Genomic DNA, 23,640 nt, shown 5'->3' on the forward strand with positions numbered 1-23,640 from the left:
TAGGCCAAGTGGGGGACCGAGCCGTGTGAGGTTCCAATCCTCCTGTTAATAATTCTTGTTTGCATGATGTGATATTAAGCAAGGAATTAATGAAGGCCTACTATGTGCCCGATGGCTTTCAAAGGCCCTGGGGAGATGACACTGAAGTAGACAGAACAAAAGGAGTAGCCCTTCCGTGTGGTAAGAGAGGGTGGGCAGTCACGAGACCAGCAGACAGCCTGGGACATGCTGAGAATAGTGTCTTTTGGATTTTGCCTTCATAGTTTTGTTTTCCAAAGTAATCATGTGATTGAAAGGGAAAAAAATTTATTTTATGCATAAAAATATAAAGAAGAATGATCTATAACCCTTACCAGCCAAGGAATCAGTGTCTTTTTCTATACTTCTATCTGTACATAACATTAGTTTTATCTAAGCATTTGTGCACACAGTTTAAAAAGTCAAATTGTTCTTAAAAAGTTTGTTATAAACTATAACAAACTGTCACTTCCCCTTCCCAGGGAGGGCCAGCTCAGCCTCTCGAAGGGATTATATTGCTCTTTTCCTCCAGGTCAGTAAAGCACGTCTTACATTACCGCTCCCTGACTCGTCCTTATCGGCACTATAGGAAAATTCCTCTCTTCCTTCCCTTTCCTCTGCCCCTCCCACCCCCTCACCCTCCCTAGGCACTTATGTCCAAAGTTAGTTCCAGCATTATTGCACATTTACATTGACATGAGCATGGCAACGTTACTCAGACAAGATGACACCAGGTGACTTCTTTCTCTTAAACCTCATTTTCTGAGAGTGAGCGCTTGGGGTTCACTTGCTTCCTTGGTTGTGTTACCACAAATTCAACTCAACCCCCGTGGCCCTCGTGATCTCTGGATACCCAGCCAAACCAAGTATCCAGCTTCCCCTCCCTGAGGAGGTCTGGGCAGGTGGAGCTGCGCTTGGTGCCCACTTGGCACCCGAGACCTCCCTTCCCCTTCCCCTTGCCCGGGACCCTTCCATGTCCAGCAGGGTGCTCCCTGGTTCCCCCCATGGGCAAAGGAGGAAGGATCCACCGGAGGCAGAGCTTTCCAGCTGCTCACGGCCTGGCTGATTCAGCAAGTCCTGGCACGTCGAGGGAAGTTCCAGTTGGAAAGAGCCGGCCCTTAGAATCTGGGCGAAGTCTGACAGTGTTTTGGTTCCCGATTCCTTGCCTCTGATGCTGGCCTCCCCCACGCTCAGCCCCAGGCCCCGAGCTCCGCTCTTCGTTCCTGGTTTCCCTCCGAGTTGCACCTACTGTGCTGTCACTAAGCCCCCACCAGTAAATCCACGCCTCTCAGTTCTGGAGAAGCTCCTGGAACTATTTCCTTTTCCCTCCTCTCTCTTTTGGCTCTTCTGTTACTCAGATGTTTCGTCGCTTGTCCTCTCATTTCCTTCCCCCCCCCCCCCCCGATTTCCCCCATTTGTCTTCTTGCTCTACTTTCTGGAAGTGTCCTTCATCTTTATCTTTCAGCCCCGATAGCGAACTTTTAATTTCTGCTCTTATTTTTGCTCCCCAAGAGAACTGCTTTCCGAATGCTCCTTCTTTGTGGTAACCACCCTTGTTTTATGGGCGCAGCATCTTCCCCTCCAAGGATGTTTGTGATTTTTGGTAAAGTGTTCTTTCTCCTGCGTGATTTGTTTAGTCCGAGTTGCTTTCTTCTGTTAGATTCCCCTGCACGATGGAGGCTCTCCTTGGATGGCTGACAGCTGCTGCCTGTCAGTTCATGTTGAGAAGAAACCCGGGGGCTCCGAGCGAGCGCGTGCTGGTGGCCCGCGGGGACTTCACTCGCTGCAGGGCCCGCGACCAGCGGGTCTCCCCACCTGGCGTCCCACTTATCCGGAGCCTTTGGGGGGTTCTGCTGTGTAAATCGGATTGGCTCTCGTCTGCACTCCCGGCTAGGAATTCAATTTTTGTGTCTCCTAAGCCATTTACCATTTTGTGCACCGCCTTCCAGTGTCCAGAACATTTCCCATCCTGCCTCTCCTCCTCGGTCACGTGGGTTTGCCTTAAATTCTGCCTCCTTCACGAGTGTTGAAGTGGCCTTGCAAGAGGCAGCCAGACACAAACCTGGGTTTTCACCTCACATCTTGACCTGGGTCTCTTTTTGTTTGTTTGTTTATAAACTTTATTCTCCCAATTCTATTGATGTCTAATCGAAGTACAGTCAGCCAACTGCCTGTGTTTAAAATGAACAATTTATTGCATTTTGACGTGTGTACATCTGCCACATCATTGTCACAATTAAGATAATGAATGTTTCATCACCAACAAAAGTTTGCTGGAGCCCCTTTGTCATTCCCCCCAACCCTGGCCCCAGGCAATCACTCAGCCACTTTTTTAAAAAAATCCTCACCTGAGGATATGTTTTTTTTCTTTTAATCTTCTTCTGAGGATGTGGTGGTTTTTTTTATTGATTTGAAAAAGAGAGGAAGGGAGAGAGAATGAGAGAGAGAGAAACACTGATCAGTTGCCTCCCGCACACCCCCCAGCTGGGGATCGAACCCCAAACCCAGGTATGTGCCCTGACCAGGAATCAAACCCGCCACCTTCTGGCATACGGGACAATGCTCCAACCAACTGCGCCACCCAGCCAGGGCATACTTTTTTTATTTTTATTGACTTTTTTAGAGAGAGAGGAAGGGAAAGAGAGAAACATTGATTTGTTGCTCCACTTATTTATGTCTTCATTAGTTGATCCTTGTATGTGTCCTGACCAGGGATCGCCTCAAGGTCGGCGTATCAGGATGACGCTCTAACCAACTGAGCTACCTGGCCAGGGCTATACTATTTTTTTTCTATGGCTTTTTTTCATTCAGCACAATTCTGAGATTTGTTCATGTTGCATTATTAATAGCTCGTTCCTTTATATTGCTAAGTATTATTCCATTGAATGGATATACCACAGTTTTTTTTATTCATTCACTGTTGAGGGACACGTGGATTTTTTCCAGATTTGGCTATTACAAATAGAGCTGCTCTAAACATTTATGTACAAGTCTTTGTGTGAATATGTTTTCGAGGTTTTTTTTTGTTTTTTTTTTTTGTTTTTTTTTTTTTTAGGTAAATACCTACAAGTGGAATGGATGAGTCATGTGGTAGGTGTATGTTTAGACATTTTTTGAGTAACCACAATTGTTTTCCAAAGTGATTGTAACAGTTTATATTCTCACTAGTAGTGTATGAGAGTTCCAGTTGCTCCACCTTCTTGCCCAAGCTTGTTAATGACCAGCCTTCTCATACCTTTAATTTGCATTTTCCTAACGACTAAGATGTTTAGCATCTTTTTATGTGCTTATTGGCATTCATGTATCTTCCGTGAGGTGTCATGTTAAATCTTTTGCTCATTTTTACTGGGTTGTTTGTCTTATTACACTGTAAGAGTTTTTACAACATTAGAATTTTTTTTCTCCTTCAGAAAATGAGTCATAGTTCACATACCATAAAATTCACCCTTTTGTTTATTTATTTTAATCCTTACCCGAGGATATTTTTTCCATTGCTTTTCAGAGAGAGTGTAAAGGAGAGGGGGAGAGAGAGAGAGAAAGGGAGAGAGAAACATCAATGTGAAAGAGACACATCGATTGGCTACCTCCCGTTCTCACCCAGACTGGGGCAGAGCCTGTAACAGAGGCACATGCCCTTGTCCGGAATTGAACCCAGGACCCTTCAGTCCATGGGCTGATGCTCTAACCACTGAGCAAAAACAGCCAGGGCAAAATTCACCCTTTTAAAGTGCATAATTCAGTGTGGGTTTTTTTTTTTTTAGCATATTCACAAAGTTGTGTAACCATCACTACTATCTAATCCCAAACATTTTTGTTCCCCCTTCCTAAGTAATCCCCAGACCCTTAGCAATCACACCACCTCTAACCCTCTCCCCTTAGTGCTTGGCAACCACAAATCTACTTTCAGTCTCTGTGGCACATTGGATATAAATGGAATTAACACAATAGGCGGTCTTTTGTGCCTGGCTTCTTTCACTTGGCATAATGTTTTCAAGGCTCCCCCATGCTACAGTATGAATCTGTACTTCGTTCCTGTTTGTGACTGTATAATATTCCACTGGGTTGATGATATGCCTCATTTTGTTTACCCATTCATCAGTTGCTGGACATTTCAGTTTTTCTTACTTTGGCCATTATGAATAATACCATTAGGAAAATGTATGTGCAAGTTTTTGTATGGACATATTTACAGTTCTCTTGAGTAAACAACCAGGAGTGGAGTGCTGGGCCATATGGTAAGTCTATGTTTAACTTTTTAGGAACCGCCCGACTGTTCCAAAGCAGCTGCATCATTTTACACCCCACCAGCAACTTATGAGGTTCAATTTCTACACAACCCCACACCATTTGTTATTGTTTTTTTATTCTAGCCACCAAGTGGGTGTGAAGTGGTATCTCAATGTGGTTTTGACTTGCATTTCCCTAATGACTAATGATACTGAACATCTTTTTTTTTTTTTTTTAATCTTCACCCCATATTTTTACAGAGGGTGGAGGGGATGAAGAAGGGGGGAGGGGAGAGAGAGAGAGAAACACCGATGTAAGAGAGAAACATCGATTGGTTGCCTCCTGCACACTCCCTGACCGGGGCCAGGGATCAAGCCTGCAACCAAGGTACGTGCCCTTGACCAGAATCAAACCCGAGACCCTTCAATCCAAGGGCCGACACTCTAACCATTGAGCAACACCGACCAGGGCAGTGTTGAACGTCTTTGCTTGCGCTTATTGGTCCTTTGTATATCTTCTTTGGTGCAATGTCCACTCAAAACCTTTGCTTCTTTTAAATTGGGTTATTTATTATTTTATTGTGGAGTTGTATATTTATATAGTTTAGATCCAAATCCTTTGTTTCATATATGTGTTGGGGATATTTTTGCCTTGTGGCTTGCTTTTTTTAATGAGATTTTTCAGAGAGCACAAGTTTATAATTTCGATAAAGTCCAATTTATCAATTTTTATTTTATGTTTTGTGTTCCACCTAAGAAACATTTGCCTAACTCAAAGGTGCAAAGATTTCCCCCTGTGTTTTCTTTTAGACATTTTATAGTGTTGGGCTTTACATTTAGGCTTGTGATCTGTTCAAGTACATCCGCTTAAGATGTGAGGTAAGAGTCATGTTTGACACTGAGGATACTTCCAAGTATCTCTCGTTCTACATTATTACATATATGTCGACACTGCATATTGTTTTATATTTCATGGGGGAGAAAGCCTAGCCCACCCGCCCCGCACCCCTTACAGGGAAGCTTTTTCTGACTTATGTTTTCTGTGCATTTCTTTTCTTTTTTTAACAGTAAAGATACAGAGGTATTTTGCCAATATGGAGCATGCTATTTTGATTCAACATGGCCACATTCCTCTCCGTCTTTGACAACACCTGGTATTATAGAACTTTGAATTTGTTTTTATTTATTTATTTGTCAATTTGGATGGTGTGAAGGGACATCTCACAGTTTTATTGTTGATTTCTCTAGTTGCTAGGACGTTTAAGTATTTCTTCACATGCTTGTTAACCATTCATATTTTCCTTATATGAATTTTCCATTATGGCTATATCCATTATTGATATTTTTATTAATTCCTCTATTTTTCTTCTTGATTTGCAAAAATACTTTGTATATGGTAAATTAAAATTCCTTAATAGTTTATTTTATTTGTGAAGTTAAATATATATATGTATGCAATAACCATTGTAAATGTGACACTGCAAATATTTTCTTTCATTCTGTCACCCATCTGTTAACTCTGTTTGTGGTGTTTCGTGAACAGAGATCTTTAATTTTTATGTGGTCGAATCCATCATTTTTTCAGCTGCACTTTGTGCTTTTAGAATCTTTACTCCCTCAACGTACAAAGGATGTCCTCCTTTATGCTCACCTCTTAGCTTCATGGCTTTACCTTTTATGTTTAGATATTTACTCCATTATGTGTGTTGTGAGGTAGGGATCCAACATTAGTTTCTCTGTCCTGGTTTACCAGCTCCGTGTCCTGATTTCTTTAGCACAGCCGCTAGGCAGCAGAGGGGGGAGAGGGCCCGGGGATCAGGAGCCCTGAGTGGGGAGCAGAGACTGACCCGCTTTGGGGGTTTTCTCCCGCTGCCGGGGCTGAGAGCTGGACTGCGACAGCATCGGGTATGGGAGTCAGAATGGCCGGGAGGGAAGGGAGTTGGGGACTGGGTAGGGGCAGGAGTAGACACGATAAGCCATGAAGCGCTGTAAACAGGAGCAAGGGCTTTGGTTCCTGTGAGTAGGTGCTTGAGGCACAGGGACTTGCTTGCACGACAATAACTGAAAATCTGACCAGCAGGCCAGCGTGGGGGCAGAACACTGGGCCCCAGTGTGACGTGAAAGGAGACGTTTCCTTTATACCCTCCACCTGCCAGCCACAGAACCTGTCAGCAAAGGTTCAGGGCTGTCCCCAGGCCTCTGCCGGCTGCACTGCCTGGAAGAATTCTCCACCGAAGGGGCAGAGGGGGAGAGCGAGAGAGGACAATCCCCCGGGGCTTTTTAGTGACATTTCGTTGGCTGGAAGGAGTTATATGACTGCCCGCCTGCAGGAGCGCGGGAAGGGCCGGCCTCTGTGGACCTGCAGGTGAGGTCTGGAGAGCAGCCACCAACAGTCATGTCCACCGCAGGATGTGCAATGCGGTGTCCCCAGTCAGGACTGGCCTCCTCCTGGGCCTGCCTGGGCTTCCAGCTGGCCTGGGACTCGCCCTGGAGGGGAGATGTTGATGGTGGAGGCCCTGCAGGTCCCAGGGAGGCCTGCCCTCCATGGAGGGGCTGTGAGGCCAGCTGGCAGGAAGGGGGACAGTGTCTCCGCGCTACCAGGGTTCCTTCCTGCCCTTTCTCACCAAGGGCGCTTCAAAGGGCTCACACCTGGGAGGAAGTGACACCAACTGAGCGGAGGGGGAGGGTTAGGAGTGATGCTGTACTGTCTCCTCCCCTCCCTTCTGTTCCAGTTTCCGTAGTGTGGACAGACTTCTGGGACAACTAGGGAAATAACAAATGTTTATGTGTGCAGGTGGGTGTGGTGGGTGAGGCTTCTGTCCCCGGGGAGACGGGACTGAGGGTCTCAAGGGCCTCCTGGCCGGTGTGTGGTGCCCTTTTCGCTGGCTTTCACCAGAGAGGCCACCCCCTTGGATCTCCACTTGGTAGCCAAGGAAGGTGGGGCTCAAGTCATTTAAGGGCCTTGACCAAGGTCCTGTGACGACTTGGGAGGGACCAGGTTGGGAGCCCAGCCTGCTGGCCCTGACCTGACCCTCATCTTCACTCCTTTCCCTCCACCTTGGCACCTCCTTAAGCTAAGCCTGCCCCTCAGACCATATCTGACACATTAAGACCATCCCTTCAGGAGAGCAGAATCGAGTATAAATTCCTTCCAACCCCCAGGAGTTGAAAACAAGAGGCCTGTGCCCCGTAGACCCACCCAGGAAAGGTGATGTGAAAACCCAGGAGGCGGGGGTGGGGGCCCGAGGCAGGGCCCGGGGTGTAGGAGGAGTGGAAACAGGATGTGAGCAGAGAGGGGACCCTGAGCAGTAAGGTGGCTCCCAGCAGAGGCGGCCACCTGGTATAGCGTATTCTGAGCCATGGAAAAAGACCCTGGGCTGCGTGGGAGGTGTCACATCCTGCGCCCTGCCAGGCCTCCCCCAGCCTGCCTGGCTCCTGGCAGAATCCAATCCATGGGGGGGGGGGGCCCTTTGGAGAGATGGGGGAGCCTGGCACCCAAGGGCGAAACCGAAAATGAAAGGAAGAGCAGGGCAAAGGGCTCGCTTGTCCACACGGCCAGTGCTAATAGCGGCCTGCTCAGCTGAGCTGGGCCAAGGGCAGGGAAGCTGAAGCTGCCGAGGCCCACGCCCTGGCTTCAGGGAGCCCACGTATCCTGTGCAGGGCAGAGGTGGGCCTGCCCTAGGAAGCCCTGGGAGAGGCCCTGAACTCAGCCTGAGGATCTGGGAAGGCTTCAAGGATGGGCGGATGAGGGGTGGGTAAAGGCATCCCAGGCAGTGCCAGCCAGCACAGGGTGCTGACAGGATACCTGGCCTGAGGTGTGTGGGTCATTGTCACTAGGGTCTCTTTTTGCCCACCTGGCCAGAGCCCACCCCCTTGGCCTGCTCAGGACCTGCAGTCTCTCCTCTGGCCTTGCCTCGCACCAGCATTGACACCCGTCATTCTCCTTCCTTGTCAGAGCAAGCTCCTTGGCCCGTATCCCACCCCCAGCAAACCTGCAGCGTCACCCCCAGTTCTGGCTGAGTCACCATCAACCTCCTGGGGGTTTTCAACACTTCTCCTTGGTTTGTAGCCAGATGTTTTCTCCTGGAGCATTTTCATACATATTTATGTTTATATAGAATCTAGACCTTTCTCTTTTTTATAGAAATGGTATCCTCCTCTGTGGCCTTGTTTTGCCACTCGCTTTCCTCGCGTGGCCGTGGAGCTGGTTCTGTAGCAGCGTGCACAGAGCCGACTCCTTATGGCCGCGTTATTCGTAAGCAGGGCCTTGGAGACACTAGAAAAGCTGAGTCTCCCGTTTCCGCCGGTACAGACAATGCTGCCCTGGATGGGCATCTTCCTGCAGTTCTCTCCGTGCAGAATAACGCCCGGAGGCAGGGGTGCGGCCCCGCGCGCTTTCAGCGTTTGGATAGGTCCTGCCTATTGATCTCTAAAAGAAACCATACCAACACCCTCTCCCATCGAAAGGGCATGAGGTTACTCATCTACCCGTCCCTCCCTTACTAAACCTTTGCCAGCCCCATGGGTGAAAAAGCCATCACCTTGTTTCAGTGGGTACGACGTGAGTTTCGCACTTGCACTTCTTGGCTTGTTGCTGTTCTTTGCTCCTTTCCTATCGTGTTCGTTTTTGTTGTTGTTTTTAATTAATCTTTATTGTTGAAAGTGTTACAGGTGTCCCTCTTTTTCCCCCTATTGACCCCTCCCACCCCGCTCCAGCTGCAGCCCCCCCCCCCCAAGCCTTCGCTGCGTTTCCATTGTGTTCGCCACTGTTTCTTACTCATTCCTGGAGGCCTCACGTCTTTGCTTGCCTTCCCCACGCTCTCTTCCCTCCTTCCCCGTTGTGTTTTTTCCCATGACTGCCATCTGACATATTATAAATTTATTTCCTTATTGCCTGTTTCTCCTGCCCCATAGAATGTAAGAACCAGGAGGGCAGAGAGTTTTGTCATTTGTTTATTTTATTGTTTCTAGCACCTATGCGCCTGGCGCATAGTAGGGACCCCCTAATTAATTGTTCTATGAATGAGCGAATGAATATGCGTGAATGAGGGAGTGAATAATGATCTTTTTTTTTACTGATCTTTTTAGAGAGAGAGAGAGGAACGGAGAGGGAGAGAGAGAGAAATATCGATGAGAGAGAGCCATTGATTGGCTGCCTCCTGCACGCCCCACAACCCGAGCATGTGCCCTGACTGGGAATCAAACCCAAACCGGTGACCCCTCGGTGCATGGGAGGTCAACCCAACCAACTGAGCCACACCAGCTGGGGCTGAATTATAACCTGTTATCGTTATTTGTTTTTCCAATATTTTCCCATGTCTCTCACTTGCCTTTACCTTTGTTTATGGCAAGTTTGATCAGATGGAAAATTTTAATTTATATGAGGTCAAACCTGTTAGTCCTTTCACACATGCTTTTGTGTTCTGCATTTTGCTTAAGGCCTTTTTTTAATCTCAAAGTTATAAACAAATTCTGGTATGTATTTTCCCTAATCCTTGTATATTTTGGTTTTATTTTAAGTGACTTCTTCCTCATGAATGCATTTGGTGAATGATATGAGAATGGATTGCCAGCTGTCCTGTTGCTGTGTATTACAGTCCAGTCTTAGCTCTGTTGCTTCTAAAAGCCACCTTTATCACTAACTGGGCTTCGGGACTGTCTCGTTGGTTCCAGCCATCCATTTGTCCATTAGTATGCCAGGAACACACTTATAAAATCACTGGGCTTTTATAGTTTCTTTTCTTTTCTTTTTTTATTTCTTATTTATTTTTTAAAGTTTTTTGTTGTAGTTTATTTTTATATCAAGTGGGACAACCCCCCCCCCACCTTGTTCTTTAAAATATATATTGATTTGAGAGAGAGGAAGGGAGAGGGAGAGACAGAAACATCAGTGATGAGAGAGTCATTGATCAGCTGCCCCCTGCACACCCCCTGCTGGGGATCGAGCCCGCAACCCGGGCATGTGCCCTGACTGGGATTCGAACCTCGATCGCCTGGGTCCTAGGTCGATGCTCGACCATTGAGCCATGCCGGCCAGGGCCCTCTCCATCTCTTAATCTGCAAAAATGTCTTTGCTTTTTTTGTACATTTTCTCTTTTAAGTGAATATGAAAACCAGCGTGTCAGGTCCCATGAAAACATCTTGTAACTTGGGGCTGAGGTACATTTACCGATCAAGTCAGGCAGGACACGGCATCTGTATGTCCCTGGGCCGGACACAAGGATCTGTAGAGTTCGCTCCATCCTGTCCTCCAGCCAGATGTTACAGCCATCTGCCTGTGGGTTTTACACACTCCCGTTAGGCCTGTTTCTTGGTGTTTTCCAGTGTCTGTCGATATTTGGGAAGGCATATCTCTGTTGCAGTTTCTCGTTGCCTTTCCCGGTGTGTGGAAAGGCAACGGTTCCTGGCTGACCTCCCTTTTTAGTTCTCATACGTGTCCGATGCTTCTTAGATTTTTCTCGTGGGCAGTTGTATTTTCTGCAAGTAACAATGGTTAGGCTCCCCCCCACATCTCTCGCATCTCAGCGAGGCCCAGGGCCCCCCAGCACAGCCCGCAGCCGTTCCCGGGGTGCTTCCCTCACTCCTCTTGCAGATTCGCCCTCAAGCACAATGTTTGCTGGAGTTGAGAAGGCTTCTGTTCTTCATTTCTGCTTCTAGGATTCCACTTTTCTATTGTCTCGGTGAATGTGAGATGGCGTTAGGCTTTAGACAGCCTGCGCGGTGTGACAGGGACTGCGGGACTTCAGCCGGGCGCAGGGCTGCCCAGGGTAACGGAAGCCCTTCTTGCAGTTGCGTGTGGCCAGGTGACTACATTCTGGCCATTGGGGTATAAGCAGAAGTTACTGCAACTTTCTGGAAGTGCCCTTAACGTTTTTAAGGGGCACGTCTTTCTTTGCCCTTTCCTCTGCTGGCCGGACCGCCGACAGGACCTGGAGCGGCCGGCTGGGACTACACGGTGGCCGTGCACTGCAGAGCCACAGGATGGAAGGGCCCAGGCTTTGTGATGCTTAAAGGAGGCGAGCCTCCAGGCCAGCCGAGTACCTACATCCCAGCTTACACCCGAGCTACTGTTCCATCAGCCCAACCCAACCCCCACGAACACACCTGAGTGCCAACAGGGGATGACACAGTCAGACTTACATTTTAGAAAGTTCATTCCGGCTGCTATGCGGAGAACGGACAGGCAGGAACCGGGTTGGAGGTGGGGTCTGTCAGTCCCCTTCGGCCACAGGCCACCGGGAACACACCTGTAGTTGAACAAGCCGGCTTGTCTGCAGACAGAGAGAACCCCACCCCCAACCTTAAGGAAACCATCGGACATCTCAGTGAGAGGATATTAGAAAAACATCCAGCTGTACAGAGTCCAGCTGTCCCTGTGACTCGCTTTGACAAAGCCAGAGAAGCAGGCTCCACCTCTTGATGGCAGAGCAGCAACATGTGTTACTGTTGCCTCCACAGGCCAGTCCTGCATCTGGGGCTGGAGGGCAAGGGCGTCCCTGAGCCCCATGAGCGCTGGGGCTATGCAGAGGGGCCATCTCATGGGTCACAGGGGGACCCAGCCACTGCACAGACCTTGGCGCCAGGGCAGTGAGGGAGTGGGGGCTAAGCACCCAGACTCTCCTGCTCTCCCTTTGCCAGCTGGTACCTCCTGGCTGATCCTTAGGAGGCCGAGGGCCAGGGAGCCCAGGTGAGGTGTCCACACAGATTGGAGCAGAGAGGGAGGAGCCTGGAAGAGGGGGGCCAACAGAACAGCCAGCATAGATAGCCATGCGTCCCAGAGCATGGTGGCCCTGGGTGTAAAAGCTGCTCCACAAACTTGTTGAGTGAATATCACAGGGGCCCCCGGCCCAGGCTCGACCCCTCTGATGTGTGTGTCTGGGGTCTGGTAGCCCTGGTTCCTCCAGGGAAATTCCAGGGTGGATGAAAGAGATACAAGAGGTGGTGGGCCCAAAACAGAGTGGGTGACCCCCCACAGGATCCAGGGGGCCTTAAAGGGCCAAGAGCTTGAGGAGGGTCTGAGGGAAGGTTTGTCCTTGGCTGTGGGAGAGTGACCACACAGGGCAGCGAAGGCAGCCCTGTGCCCGGGGAGCGGTGGGGAAGGGAGAAAGGCCTTTTCTGGGGTCTTGGCATAGGTGGGGGCTGCCCCGCATCCGAGGAGGCCAGCGCACTTTCCCACGCTCATGAGTCTGTTGTTCCCTAATTATTTACGTTATTTACCGAAGGCAGCCCTTCACAGTTTCCAAAATGCTTTCCTGAATGGTGATACATTCAATTCTTGAAACAGGCAGGTGGGCTGTGCTGCTCTGGCCCCCGGGGCCCAGGGGCGGCTGAGGCTGGGGTGACTCACTGGGCCACCCTCCAGCCCACACCGAGGGACTGCCCAGCAGGGCTGCCTGGGAAGGGGAAGGCGCTGTTGTTGGTGTATAAGAAGTTTCTGTTTCCCTTGCCTGGGCTGTGGGGAGCTGCTTCCCCGCCATGACCTGTCACCCTTACCGGGCTCAGTCTGGGGGAGCTGCCCTGGCTCGCTGGTTCCATGGCCTCTCCTTAGTGCTTTCAGGCTGCTGGACACTGCCTTGCCGGTGACCCTAGACCCATGTGGCCACCCCCAGCTTGGGCAGATACCAGTCCTGGGCCCCTGGGGCTCTGGCTAGGGAGGCGGAGATCATGGAGGAGAAGCCCAGTGGCTGCTCTGTGACCTGCTCCACAGCCCCACTGCCCAGCTTGGCTCTGGGGGTGCCACTCCGTAGTTGGGCATAGGGGCCATGGAGGAGCTCTGCAGAGGAGTGGAGGGAAGGGAGTGCTGCTCCAAGGCAGCCTGAACAAAACCTTTCTTGCCCCACCAGCCCGATGCCCTGGATGTGGCCTTGCAGGACTCACTTTCCCTCTCTGGGCCTGTTTCCTCATATGAAAAGTAGGGCTGATGAAAGTCCCTGGGATGAGCGAGGCCTGGGTGAAGCAAAGCAGAGAAGGAAGGAGCCCTCTGCACCCCCCTCCTTGACTGTAGTCTTATGCCTGGCGCTGAGCCACAGCGGATCCCAGAGGGGCAGGTGGGCCAGCGGCAGCCTGAGTAGAGAGACTCCAGTGGGACAGGTGCCCTCCCAACTGCATGCCTTTCTGGCTGCTGCACAGGACACTTCTCCAGGACACTATTCTCTTGCCCTTCAGGGGGTCCTCCTGTGGGCCCTGGGCATCCCTCCCTCACCCTCAGCACTCAGACCATCGTGGGGGAGGCTCCAGCTGTTAGCAAAGGCAGCTGGATATTAATAAGGGAAGCACGGGGAATGGGGCATTGTGGAGCCTAAGGGGCTGGGGAGCTGAATCGGACACCGAGCCAGCTGGCTTCCTGGGAAGTCACAGCTTCACACTCCCCCAGGGACTACCTGGTCCATTCCCCAATCGCTGGGGGAAGGGACAGAACCATAAAGGGGGTTAAGCACATGCCCTATAGGAGCCAAAACAGCAACCATAGAGGCCTGTCCGTCTAACCTGCAAAAGGATCCATTGGTTAGGGGGTGGACCCATCAGTAGCCTGCCAAAGCTTGGAAAGTTGATTGGTCATTTTGAAAAAGTGTCTGGTCCTTCCCAAACCCAAGATAATATAATCAGCTTAACAAAGAAGCGCCCCCCCACACTTATTCTTTCTCTCCCCCCCCCCCCCCCCGCCCCCACTTGGTAACACGCCCCGCTCATTGGCTCCGCAGCAGCCAGGTGGGACTAGCAGCCACCTTCACAGACCCCAGCTAAGGCACCGCCAGAAAACAAGCAGAGCTGTCTGGATGGTGAGAAAGGCTGGACTGAATTAGCCTTGGCATGGTGCAAAATGCGTGAACACTGGCCCTATTCCTGGGCCTGATGAAGGCGAGATTGGATTTTTCATGGCGGGACAGACAGAGATGGGACACTGGAAAACCAGGGAAACTCCTTTGATTTCGCATCTGGCGCCACAAGTAAATGTTATCACCAGACCTCATCTTCCCTCATGCTTTTCTTGGGATACCACGAGAACCCCACTTCTACCAGCAACACAGCCACCTAGGTTTTTGGCCTAATGATTGTTGTCCTTGGGGCTGCACCCTGGGGTCCTTGGTCTCACCCTGCCTCCTGCCCTCTGTCACTCAGCCCACTGCAGCCCCAGCCAGCCCGTCCCATCATGGCAGGAGCACTAGGCTCCTGGGCATGCCTGGCCCCTGCAGGCTCCAGGAAGCTGGCCTCCATCACTATTGCCCTGCCTGCCTTGTCTCCAGGGCCTTTCCTATCTTAGACTAAATTCGAGGCTTGCCCCTGCCCTTGGGGAAACTGAGGCAGGCATTCCTTGCTCAGGCCCTGCTGTGTGAGTCAAGCTGGGGACAGAGTCAGCAGCTACACCCCAGGAAGGAGCAGTGCCAGCAGGGATAAGCTTTCCTGGTTGGGGTGCTTGAGAAGGGCCCACTGAGGATGTGCCCCCCCCCCAACAGCTCTGGCTGGGCACCCTCTCCCTGGAGCAGCGTTCTCTGACTTGGGGCAGTGGGTGGGCTCCCAGGGACTGTGTCAATGGGGATGACAGCAAAGCCCAGCTCACAGTGAGGTGCCCTGGAGGCACCCAGCATAGGGTTTGACACCCATGGGACCCTTACCACCACATTTGCAAAACCAAAGACTAATATGGGCCATTTTGTTTTAGCCTCTCGTCTCCCACATGGAGACCCCTCCACAGAGCAGCAGTGGTGGTGTGTGTGTGTGTGTGTGTGTGTGTGTTTCTAGGAAGCCAGGCTCTGAGAAATGACCCTGCTTGGACCATGTAGCCCAGTTTCCTTCTGGCTCAGCAAGGGTGGGGTGGGGAAGCCACAAAGGGAAGGGGAAGTCACACCTGAGCTGTCTGAGTGGGAAATGCACTTGGAGAGCTGTGTCCAGGCTGGACTGTGTTCCATGTCAGACACAGGTGGGTGCTGGTAGACGGGGTGAGTCTCAGGGCTGGCGATCAGGTATGCAGGTATGTGAGCTGCATAGGAGCAAGTGGGGAGTATGTGACAGGGCAGTGGGCCCCAGGGCCAGGGCTGGGCCTGCAGGCCTGTGTACTGGCCCCTGTGGACACTGGGGTGGGAGGATTGCTCACAAAGGGGCTGCTGTGGGCTGTCCTGGAGCCTGGGAGGACATCCCAGTGTCCATGGGTGAGGGGAGGGTGCTCGAGTTTGGCCAGGTGCGATGGTGTATGGCACCATGTGTACAAGGACAGGCATGTGAGTGTATGAGTCTCTGTGCATGTGCCAGCCTTCTCTGGATGTCCAGGGCAGCTCTATGAGCAGCTTTGTCAGGAGCCCACCATCTTCAAGGGCAGTACCTTCCCATTTGGGGCCCCCATGTTCCCTAACCCTCTCTAGGTACTTCCTCTCTGTCATCCACCCTCCAGCTAACTGTGCTGCTAGCCCAGCCTGCGCCCTAACCAAGACTGCTTCTTGGTGCCAACCCCCCCCCAGCCACCTCCCCCCTCTGTCATTTTCCCTCGCATGTGCTGAGTGTGTGCCCCTCTTCCAGACTATAAAACTGAGTCTTGGGGTGGGGTGAGGACACACAGTGGCTGGCATCTCTCAGCTGGTCCCCGAGTCCCTGCCTCTGGAGCAGGTGCCCAGGAGGGGCTCTGGGTTTGGAGGAAGGGGAGGGAGGCTGTGCCTCACCCTTCCCTGAGTCAGCTGCCCCCCTCAGCTCAGCCTGCACTGAAGCCCTCCTCCACTGCTCTGTCCACCGGATCCTGGATGCCTGCTCACTTTCATTGTCACCCTGGGTCCATCACCATCCCCTAAAGCACAGGCACAGCCCTGACCTCTCCCTGCAGCTCCCAAAATCCCTCCTCCACCCACAGCCAGTGGGGCTGCTCTGGTGTCCATCAGATGGTTCGTTCCCTTTATCAAGACCTCCCAAGAATTCCCATTGTCCCTTCAATCAAATCAGACCCTCTCGGGAGACCAGGCCCAAGGGGGGCCACTTCTGGGGCTCCACCTCTCCAGGCGCTGGCTCCATCCTGGCTCAGGGCTTTTGTCCTTGCTGCCTCAGTCTTTGGACAGCACTTTCTTACCCATCCCTGGCTGGGCCGCTCATCCCTCCAGCTACAGCTCCAAGGCCATGGCCTCTTAAAGCCCCCCTGCTGGGCCTCATTTTCCCTGCCCGTGTCCTCCAACGCACCTACCCTTGTCTGACATCAGCACAGTTTTTGTTTACTTGTCTATCTGTCTCCCAACTGGGAGGTCGGCCCATGAGGCAGGAACCTTCTCCGTCTTGTCGGTGCATCCCAGCACCCAGCATAGAGCTTGGCGCTCAATACACACCCAGTGGTTGAACCAGTGCAGCCTGCCCAGGTCCTCTGAGCTGCGAGTGGCAGAGTTCGCCCTTGAACTCAAGATACTTAGCTCTCTGCGCAAGTTACACGGGGCAATTCCAGTCACATGCTGGTATGCTTGCTCTCTGGGACCATCCTCTGTTCTGGGGACGCAAGGGTGTCTCTTCTGGCCTGGAGCCAGGGCAAGTCGGGGTGATGGACCAGCAGGGCCCTGTCCTGACACTGACCTCAGTTGGACATTGTGGATTGTCAACTTTCTATGTAACTGTCTTCGGGTGAGGGCTCGCTGGGGGCACAGAGGCGAGTGGACACATTTCCAGAGATGCAGCAGGCAGCCCTGAGACGGGTGCTGCGCTTCCCAGTGCCCTGTGCCTCCTGCCCTCCCTGGAGTTTAGGAGTTTAGAGCTGAGCCAAGATATGGCACCAACGCCCTAAAAGCAGCAAGGTCCTCCCGCAGGGGGCCCCGCAGACCCTGCCCAGAGGCTGAGTCACCTAGTGCCTCACACCCAGGTTCCAATCTCAGTTCTCAAACTTACTGGTGTGTGGCCTGGCTCAGCCACCTTTGGGTCCCTATCTCCTGAGGAGCCCCTGGGATGCAGTAGCTCCTAGAACGCACCTAGCACAGTGCTAGTCATCGCTATTGTTTAATGAGGGCACAGAGAGGTTAAGTCACTTGTCCAAGGCCACACAGCGAGGAAGCAGCCCATTGGGGATAAGCCGAGGTGACATGGCTCTTGAACGCCCCCTCTGCGCCCCCCAGGTTCCCCGACGTGCCCTGTGGCTGCTGGTGGTACTGGTCTTTAAGGGGGTGGTCCAGCCTAGTCTTGGGTGGTGGGAACAGTGTCAGGTGTGACGAGGGGGAAGAGCAGTCCCGGCTCCTCTGGACCTTGAAGTCCCCTTGCCACCTTCACATGGTGCCTGGCTTGGACTGCAGAGAAGCCCTGGGAATTCTTTTGACACAGAGCCAGCCACACACCCTCTGACCACAATGGTCACATTTCGGAGAATCCCTCACCTCTTGCCCAACCATTATACTGGTGACAGAGCCCTTCCTTAGCAACGACCTCTTCCTCTTCGGCCACCTGGACCCAAGCCAGGGGCACCCAGCTGACAGGGTGGGAATGGGCTAGCTCACTGCTGGAGGGGTTTGGGGCCACAGGTGCTGGGAATGGGTGCATACCCAGGGAAGAAGGTCTCCTCTGGCCGCAAGCCCAGGCAAGCCCAGGGGTGCAGCCAAGCCCGGGTCCCTTTGATGGACATGCACAGAGCCACAAGGGACACAGATGAGGGGAGCTAGCTCTGGACTTGGCAACAAGACTGGCTTTCCCAGACCCCCTTCCTCAGGGTTGCAGCCCCCTCTCCCCTCCATTCCTAATGGGACCCCACAGCATGGCACTGTGCAAGGCTGCAAGGGGCTGCAGGGACCCTCTCTTGGGCATTGTGTCCTGACTCATGTCTCCTACCTTCTTACACTTAGTGACATCTTTGGGTACCATCTGTACCATTCACCTTAGTTGTTACAAACCTAACATTTATTTTAAAAGGAAACTATATCATTACTCCAGGTGGATAACCAGTCTCACTTGGCATGAACACAACGTAATCACAAAATAAATATTATTGAAACAATGAGGTCAGCTCCCCAAGGGCAGTGGTTTGCGATTTGCTGCTGTATCTCCAGCTCCCGCGACAGTACTGGCACGTCACAGGTGCTCAAAGTATATCTTTTGAACGAGGGGCTGAGTAAACGAGTAAATGAATAAATGCAGAAAGGAGCGCGTGGTCTGGAATGGATGCCTGGGGAGGGCACCAAGCCTGCTTGTTAAAACGAGGAAAAGCAAATATTCGAGAGGCATCGAACCACGCCGGTCTCACATGGAGACTTTCTTCTTGCATTCACCGTGTCCAGCAGGGCTGTCCAAGTGTGTACCTGACGTGACACACGTGCTCGAACAGTCTCCAGCCCCTCCGCCACGTGCAGGCCCCCCCTGCGCCGGCCGTGCTGAGGGCTGGGCGCTCGGTCACAGCTCCCCTCCTGCCTGTCCTTCCCTCTGTGGACAGGGCCATCTTCATAGACCATGATGTCACTGTCCTCGCCTGGCTGGAGCCTGTGGGGGTGGCCGCTGCACTGCTTGGGTAGAAGCCTGGCACAGGAAACCTGACGTCATCCTGACTCACTCCACATGCCGGGCTGGGGGTGGCCTCACTCGTCACTCTTACCTTCATACCTGCCCTGGCCTATGGATCGCAGCCACAGCAGAGGCCACCTCAGCACAGAGCTTTGTGCTTCGTGATGTGGACGGGAACACCGCTCTGCAGAGGGGTTGGATGTACTGTGGGGCAGGGAAAGACCGGGGATCCCAAAGCTGGGAAGCAGAGGGGGCAGTGATGCTGAGCCAGCCGGTTACAAAGAACACCACCCAATAATCATGCGTTCCAGCTGGCTATTTTAATTTTTAAAAAGGCAGAGCCCCAACTCTACTTGATAGTGTCTGCTCTGTAACAGCCAGGCCAGGAAAACAAAAACCCGAAATCCTCTTGAGTCTGGCACACATCTGCTGCCACCCCCTCAAGACCCAGTGATGGGAGCAGGGTCCTCCCTCTGGGACCTGCAGGCTGTGGGCATCAGGTTTTCAAGACCCCTCCTCACACTGTCCTCCACCTATGTGCCCAGAGCCCTGCCTCCCCTCTGCCAAGGCAACCAGTGGTCCTTGAGGAGGTGGCAAAGGAGACGAGACAACCGTGGCGTGACTCACCAAGGGTCGGGGGATCGTTAGTCAGAGCAGAAGTAGGGTGGGATGTCGGCTACACTCTCCTCCCCTCTCTTCTTCCCCAGGCAGCAGGCTTTCACTCAGTTATGGGGGTGGGGGCTCCCCCAGTTTGGGAATGGGGGCAGGGGAGTCCCTCCTTCATGGTGAAGTCAAGCCTCCTTGAGCCTGTGTTCCAGAGCTGAAAAGGGACAGCCCCAAAGCAAGTGGCTTTGCATACACGTAGCCACGGCCAGCATCACTGCTTTTGGCCAGAGTGGTAGGCAGGGCCCTGGGGCCTGGGCACTGGAGCAGAGCCTCAGCAATACACTCCCACTCCCACTCCCACGGGGAACTTCCCGAAAGGTCACTGGCTCTTCCAGCAGGGGAAGAGGCTCAGCCCAGCACGGACTGCAGGGGCTGGAGTCCCCACACTGCCGAGCTGGTTTCCTCCTGAGCCAGGGTCGCAGCTGGCCAATCCTCACTACTTGTCCCCTTGCTGAAAGGCCAGGGCTCCCAGCACAGCAGGTGACCAGCCTCGTGGTCAGCAAGCCTGGGCCTGACTATCCTTTCATGCGCTCTGTAATTTGCCCCTAGAATCAGCCATTGAGTCATCTGCTGGCTGATGCCAAGGATAAGACCCATATCGGACTCTGGGATCTGTGGCCCAGACTCCCTGGCTCTGCTTGGCTTTGTCGAATCAGCCTCCAGACTGGCCTGATAGGAGGGACAGAGCCCTGTAGGTCCTCCAACAATGGTGTGGCCTCGTGGCCTTGGAACCAGTGTAGGCTAGTAACTGGTCTATTATGAGTTCCCATCTTACTGATGGGGACACTGAAGCACAGGAAGGTGATGTGACCCCAGCTATCTTGGGCGTCCTTAGGGTTCTCTCACCTGTGTCCCTTCTCCCTCACAGCACACAGAAGCAGTAAGCTGTCTCAAACATTGTGGAACTGCATCCAGAGCTGCTTTAACACAGACACATCAAGCCCAGTGGAGGGCTGGGGAGTGCCCACGGGTCCTACCTGTGGTCCTCCAAGAAGGTTGTACTAGGGGCCTGCAGGGGAGCTGGAGGGGTCCCACAAAGGGCACAGAGTAGTGACTCAGAGATAGGGGGCTGAAGGACTTAGAGTTGGGGGTGGAGGTGGGGGCAGCTCCAGCTCCAGGATACTGTCCCCACCCACTTAAACTTCTCTGTTTTGGAGTTCAGAACCCCCACACACACCTGGGGCTCACCACATCCGCCCAGGGCTTTCAGCTGGGATGGGGGTGGCCAGAAGGGGTGTGATCGCTGAGAGCTTCCTCTTCTTACTGCTCTCGGCCTTGAGGGAGCACAAGCCCTGGGTTCCTGCCGTCCAGGGGTCTGCTGCAGGACTGATGAAGCTGAGCAGGGGGAGGTGGGGGCGGAGGAGGCAGGCTCTGGTAGTTCTTCTCCCCCTTCCCCTTGGGGCCACTCCTGAAAATACCCTGAGGTCCTGGGGAGAGCCCAGCATCGTCAGCAGAGTTCCCCTTCCGAGCTGGCCTGTGACTTGGGGAAGTGCTTTGCCTGGGGCCCCTGGGGTTTCCCTGGGCTCCTGGGGAAGAAGCCTTGCCTGCTCGTAACTGGAAATTCATCATGGGCCCTTGCCTTTCCCATCCTTCCCAGCCTGGGGTCCTCCTCACCCTAATGCCCAGGGTGTTGGCCTCAGAGAACCATGTTCTGGCCCAGCTTGGGGAACCTGCTGGGCAACCCTGGGTGCTGGTCTCAGCCATGAAATGGGGGAGAGAGAGGGAAAATCAAGCCCCTCCTGCCCAAGGTCTAGAAGAAGAGACGGTGCACCCTCCAGTGTAGACATCACCACGGCACTAGGCACACGTCAGCTTTTGTTGTAACCAGTTCCTCTGAGGAACATCCTGGGAGGGACAGAGGAAAGGGAGAGGAAGCGGGGCAGGAGGAGTATGTGCGTCTAAGGGGCCACCGCTTGAGGACTGAGCCCCACGGGACGGATCAAAAGGGGGGCGCGCGCTCCCAGGCTGCTGTGCAAACCGGGAATGTTTGGGCCTCGCTGCCCTGGTCCCCAGTCCTACCTCACTCCCCCCGCCCCCAGTCCCCGCTGAGCCCGCGTGAGGCCGCGGGGGCGTCACCGGCGCCTTCCTGCCCTGCCCATGTTTGGCGGCCCGGAGGCCGGGCCGGGCTACATAAAGGCGGGGCTGCCGAGGGCGCAGGAGCAGCCGGCGGGACCTCGCTGAGAGCCGGGGTTGCGGGAGGAGTGGGGACCAGGCGGAGAAGCGCAGGAAGAGGCCGGCGCCATGGGGCTGGAGGCGGCGCGCGAGCTGGAGAGCGCGGCGCTGGGCGCGCTGCTGCGGGAGCCGCGGGAGGCCGAGCGCACGCTGCTGCTCGACTGCCGCCCCTTCCTGGCCTTCTGCCGGTGCCACGTGCGCGCCGCGCGGCCCGTGCCCTGGAACGCGATGCTGCGGCGCCGCGCGCGGGGCCAGCCGGCCGCCGCGCTCGCCTGTCTGCTGCCCGACCGCGCGCTGCGGGCGCGCCTGGCCCGCGGGGAGCTGGCGCGCGCCGTGGTGCTGGACCAGGCCGGCGCCTCGCTGGCCGCCCTGCCGCCCGACGGCCCGGCCCGGGTGCTGCTGGCAGCGCTGCTGCAGGAGACCCACGCTGGGCCCACCGCCGTCTGCTTCCTCCGAGGTGAGCCGTGGGGCCCACTCCCCTGCCCGGCCCGCCCGCGCCCCCCCTCCTGGCCCTCCCGCTGACGGTGCCCCCTGCCCTCTCCGCAGGAGGCTTCGAGGCCTTCCAAGCCTGCTGTCCCGATCTGTGCTCTGAGACCCCCGCCCCAGCGATGCCACCTGCTGGGGCAGAAAACAGACGCTCGGACGCCAGGACTCCCTTCTATGACCAGGTGAGTTGAGATCAGGGCTCCTTGCCTCTGTCCCCCTGTGTGTGCCTGGCATGGGTGGGGTGTGTGCCTCTGTGGGTCTGTAGCCTGTTTGGGGGGCTCAAGGGGGATGTGTGTATCTGTGAGTTTATATCTCTGTGTGGCCCTTGGCGTCCTCATATCCTGGAGCCTGGTCCAAGTCAGGACTGGCGCGGGGCACCTCCAGAGTAGACCTCCTCCTGGGCAGAGTAGACCTCACACCACCCCTTCCTTCTCCCTCCAGGGCGGCCCTGTGGAGATCTTGCCCTACCTGTTCCTGGGCAGCTGCAGCCACTCATCGGATCTGCAGGGGCTGCAGGCCTGTGGCATCACCGCCGTCCTCAACGTCTCCGCCAGCTGCCCCAACCACTTTGAGGGCCTTCTGCGCTACAAGAGCATCCCAGTGGAGGACAACCAGATGGTGGAGATCAGTGCCTGGTTCCAGGAGGCCATAGGCTTCATTGGTAGGAGGGGGACTCTGCTCCAGGATTGAGGGGTGCCGGGGAGGGACTGGGGTATGGTGTCCTCCCTGCCCAACTTCCCATCTGACCCCTGCCCATTTCCCTTGCAGACTCTGTGAAGAACAGCGGGGGCCGGGTGCTGGTGCACTGCCAGGCGGGCATCTCCCGCTCTGCTACCATCTGCCTGGCCTACCTTATACAGAGCCACCGTGTGCGACTGGATGAGGCCTTCGACTTCGTTAAGCAACGCCGAGGGGTCATCTCCCCCAATTTCAGTTTCATGGGGCAGCTGCTACAGTTTGAGACTCAGGTGCTGTGTCACTGAGGCAGGGCACCGGTGTACACGGCCGTGGTTTCCAGGAGAGCTGACCTGGGACAGCCGGGCTCTCTTCAGGGCCTCGCAGCCCGCCTCACCTCAGGGAGAACTGCCCCTTCCTTGTAGTTTGGAAAGACCCCAAGGTGGGGGCGCTGGAAGTACAGGAGTGCTGCACTCTCTCACCTGCTGCTCTTCTGCTAGGGGTCTGAGGGCTGGCCCTCATTTGGGGACAAAAGTGAGGGTTTGTCTACTTCCCTCCTCCCCCATCCTCTGGCAGAAACGAACTGGACTCTACTCTCATGGATCCAGTGGTCCCACCACTGTGTTGAAGCCCTTGGCAGCCTGAGAGCCCAAGGAACAAGCTGTGATAACCAGGAGCCCCATCTGGGGGGGGGGTGCACCCCAGGGCCTGGAGCCTGAGCCCTGTGCTCCTGGGGAGCTGGGTTGAGGGAACTGATGAGTCCCTTGCGTGTGGACCTCTTGCTTGCATGTGTGTATTTGAGCATTTCACACCTTGTTGGCGCTGGAAAGTTGTGTTCAACTGACATTTAACACTTCCTCCCCTACTTCCTCCCAGCCCTGTGGGCGGGGATTGGAAACTTAGCACTTTATATTTATACAGAACCTTGAGAATACGTCAATAAAATATTGTTTTGTTT

General features: G+C 54.0%; 1 protein-coding gene across 1 annotated transcript; it reads left to right on the top strand.

Moving 5' to 3' along the window:
- The first annotated feature begins 21,548 nt into the window (after nucleotides 1–21,548).
- Nucleotides 21,549–23,640, top strand: DUSP2 (dual specificity phosphatase 2). Its single transcript, XM_081156286.1, has 4 exons — nucleotides 21,549–21,978; nucleotides 22,068–22,189; nucleotides 22,449–22,668; nucleotides 22,776–23,640. Exons 1-4 carry the CDS (start codon nucleotides 21,591–21,593, stop codon nucleotides 22,988–22,990), a joined length of 945 nt encoding a protein of 314 aa, XP_081012412.1. The 5' UTR covers nucleotides 21,549–21,590; the 3' UTR covers nucleotides 22,991–23,640.

Source organism: Miniopterus schreibersii, assembly GCF_964146895.1.
Source record: "Miniopterus schreibersii genome assembly, chromosome: 13".
In the NCBI taxonomy this organism is placed as follows: Eukaryota; Metazoa; Chordata; class Mammalia; order Chiroptera; family Miniopteridae; genus Miniopterus; species Miniopterus schreibersii.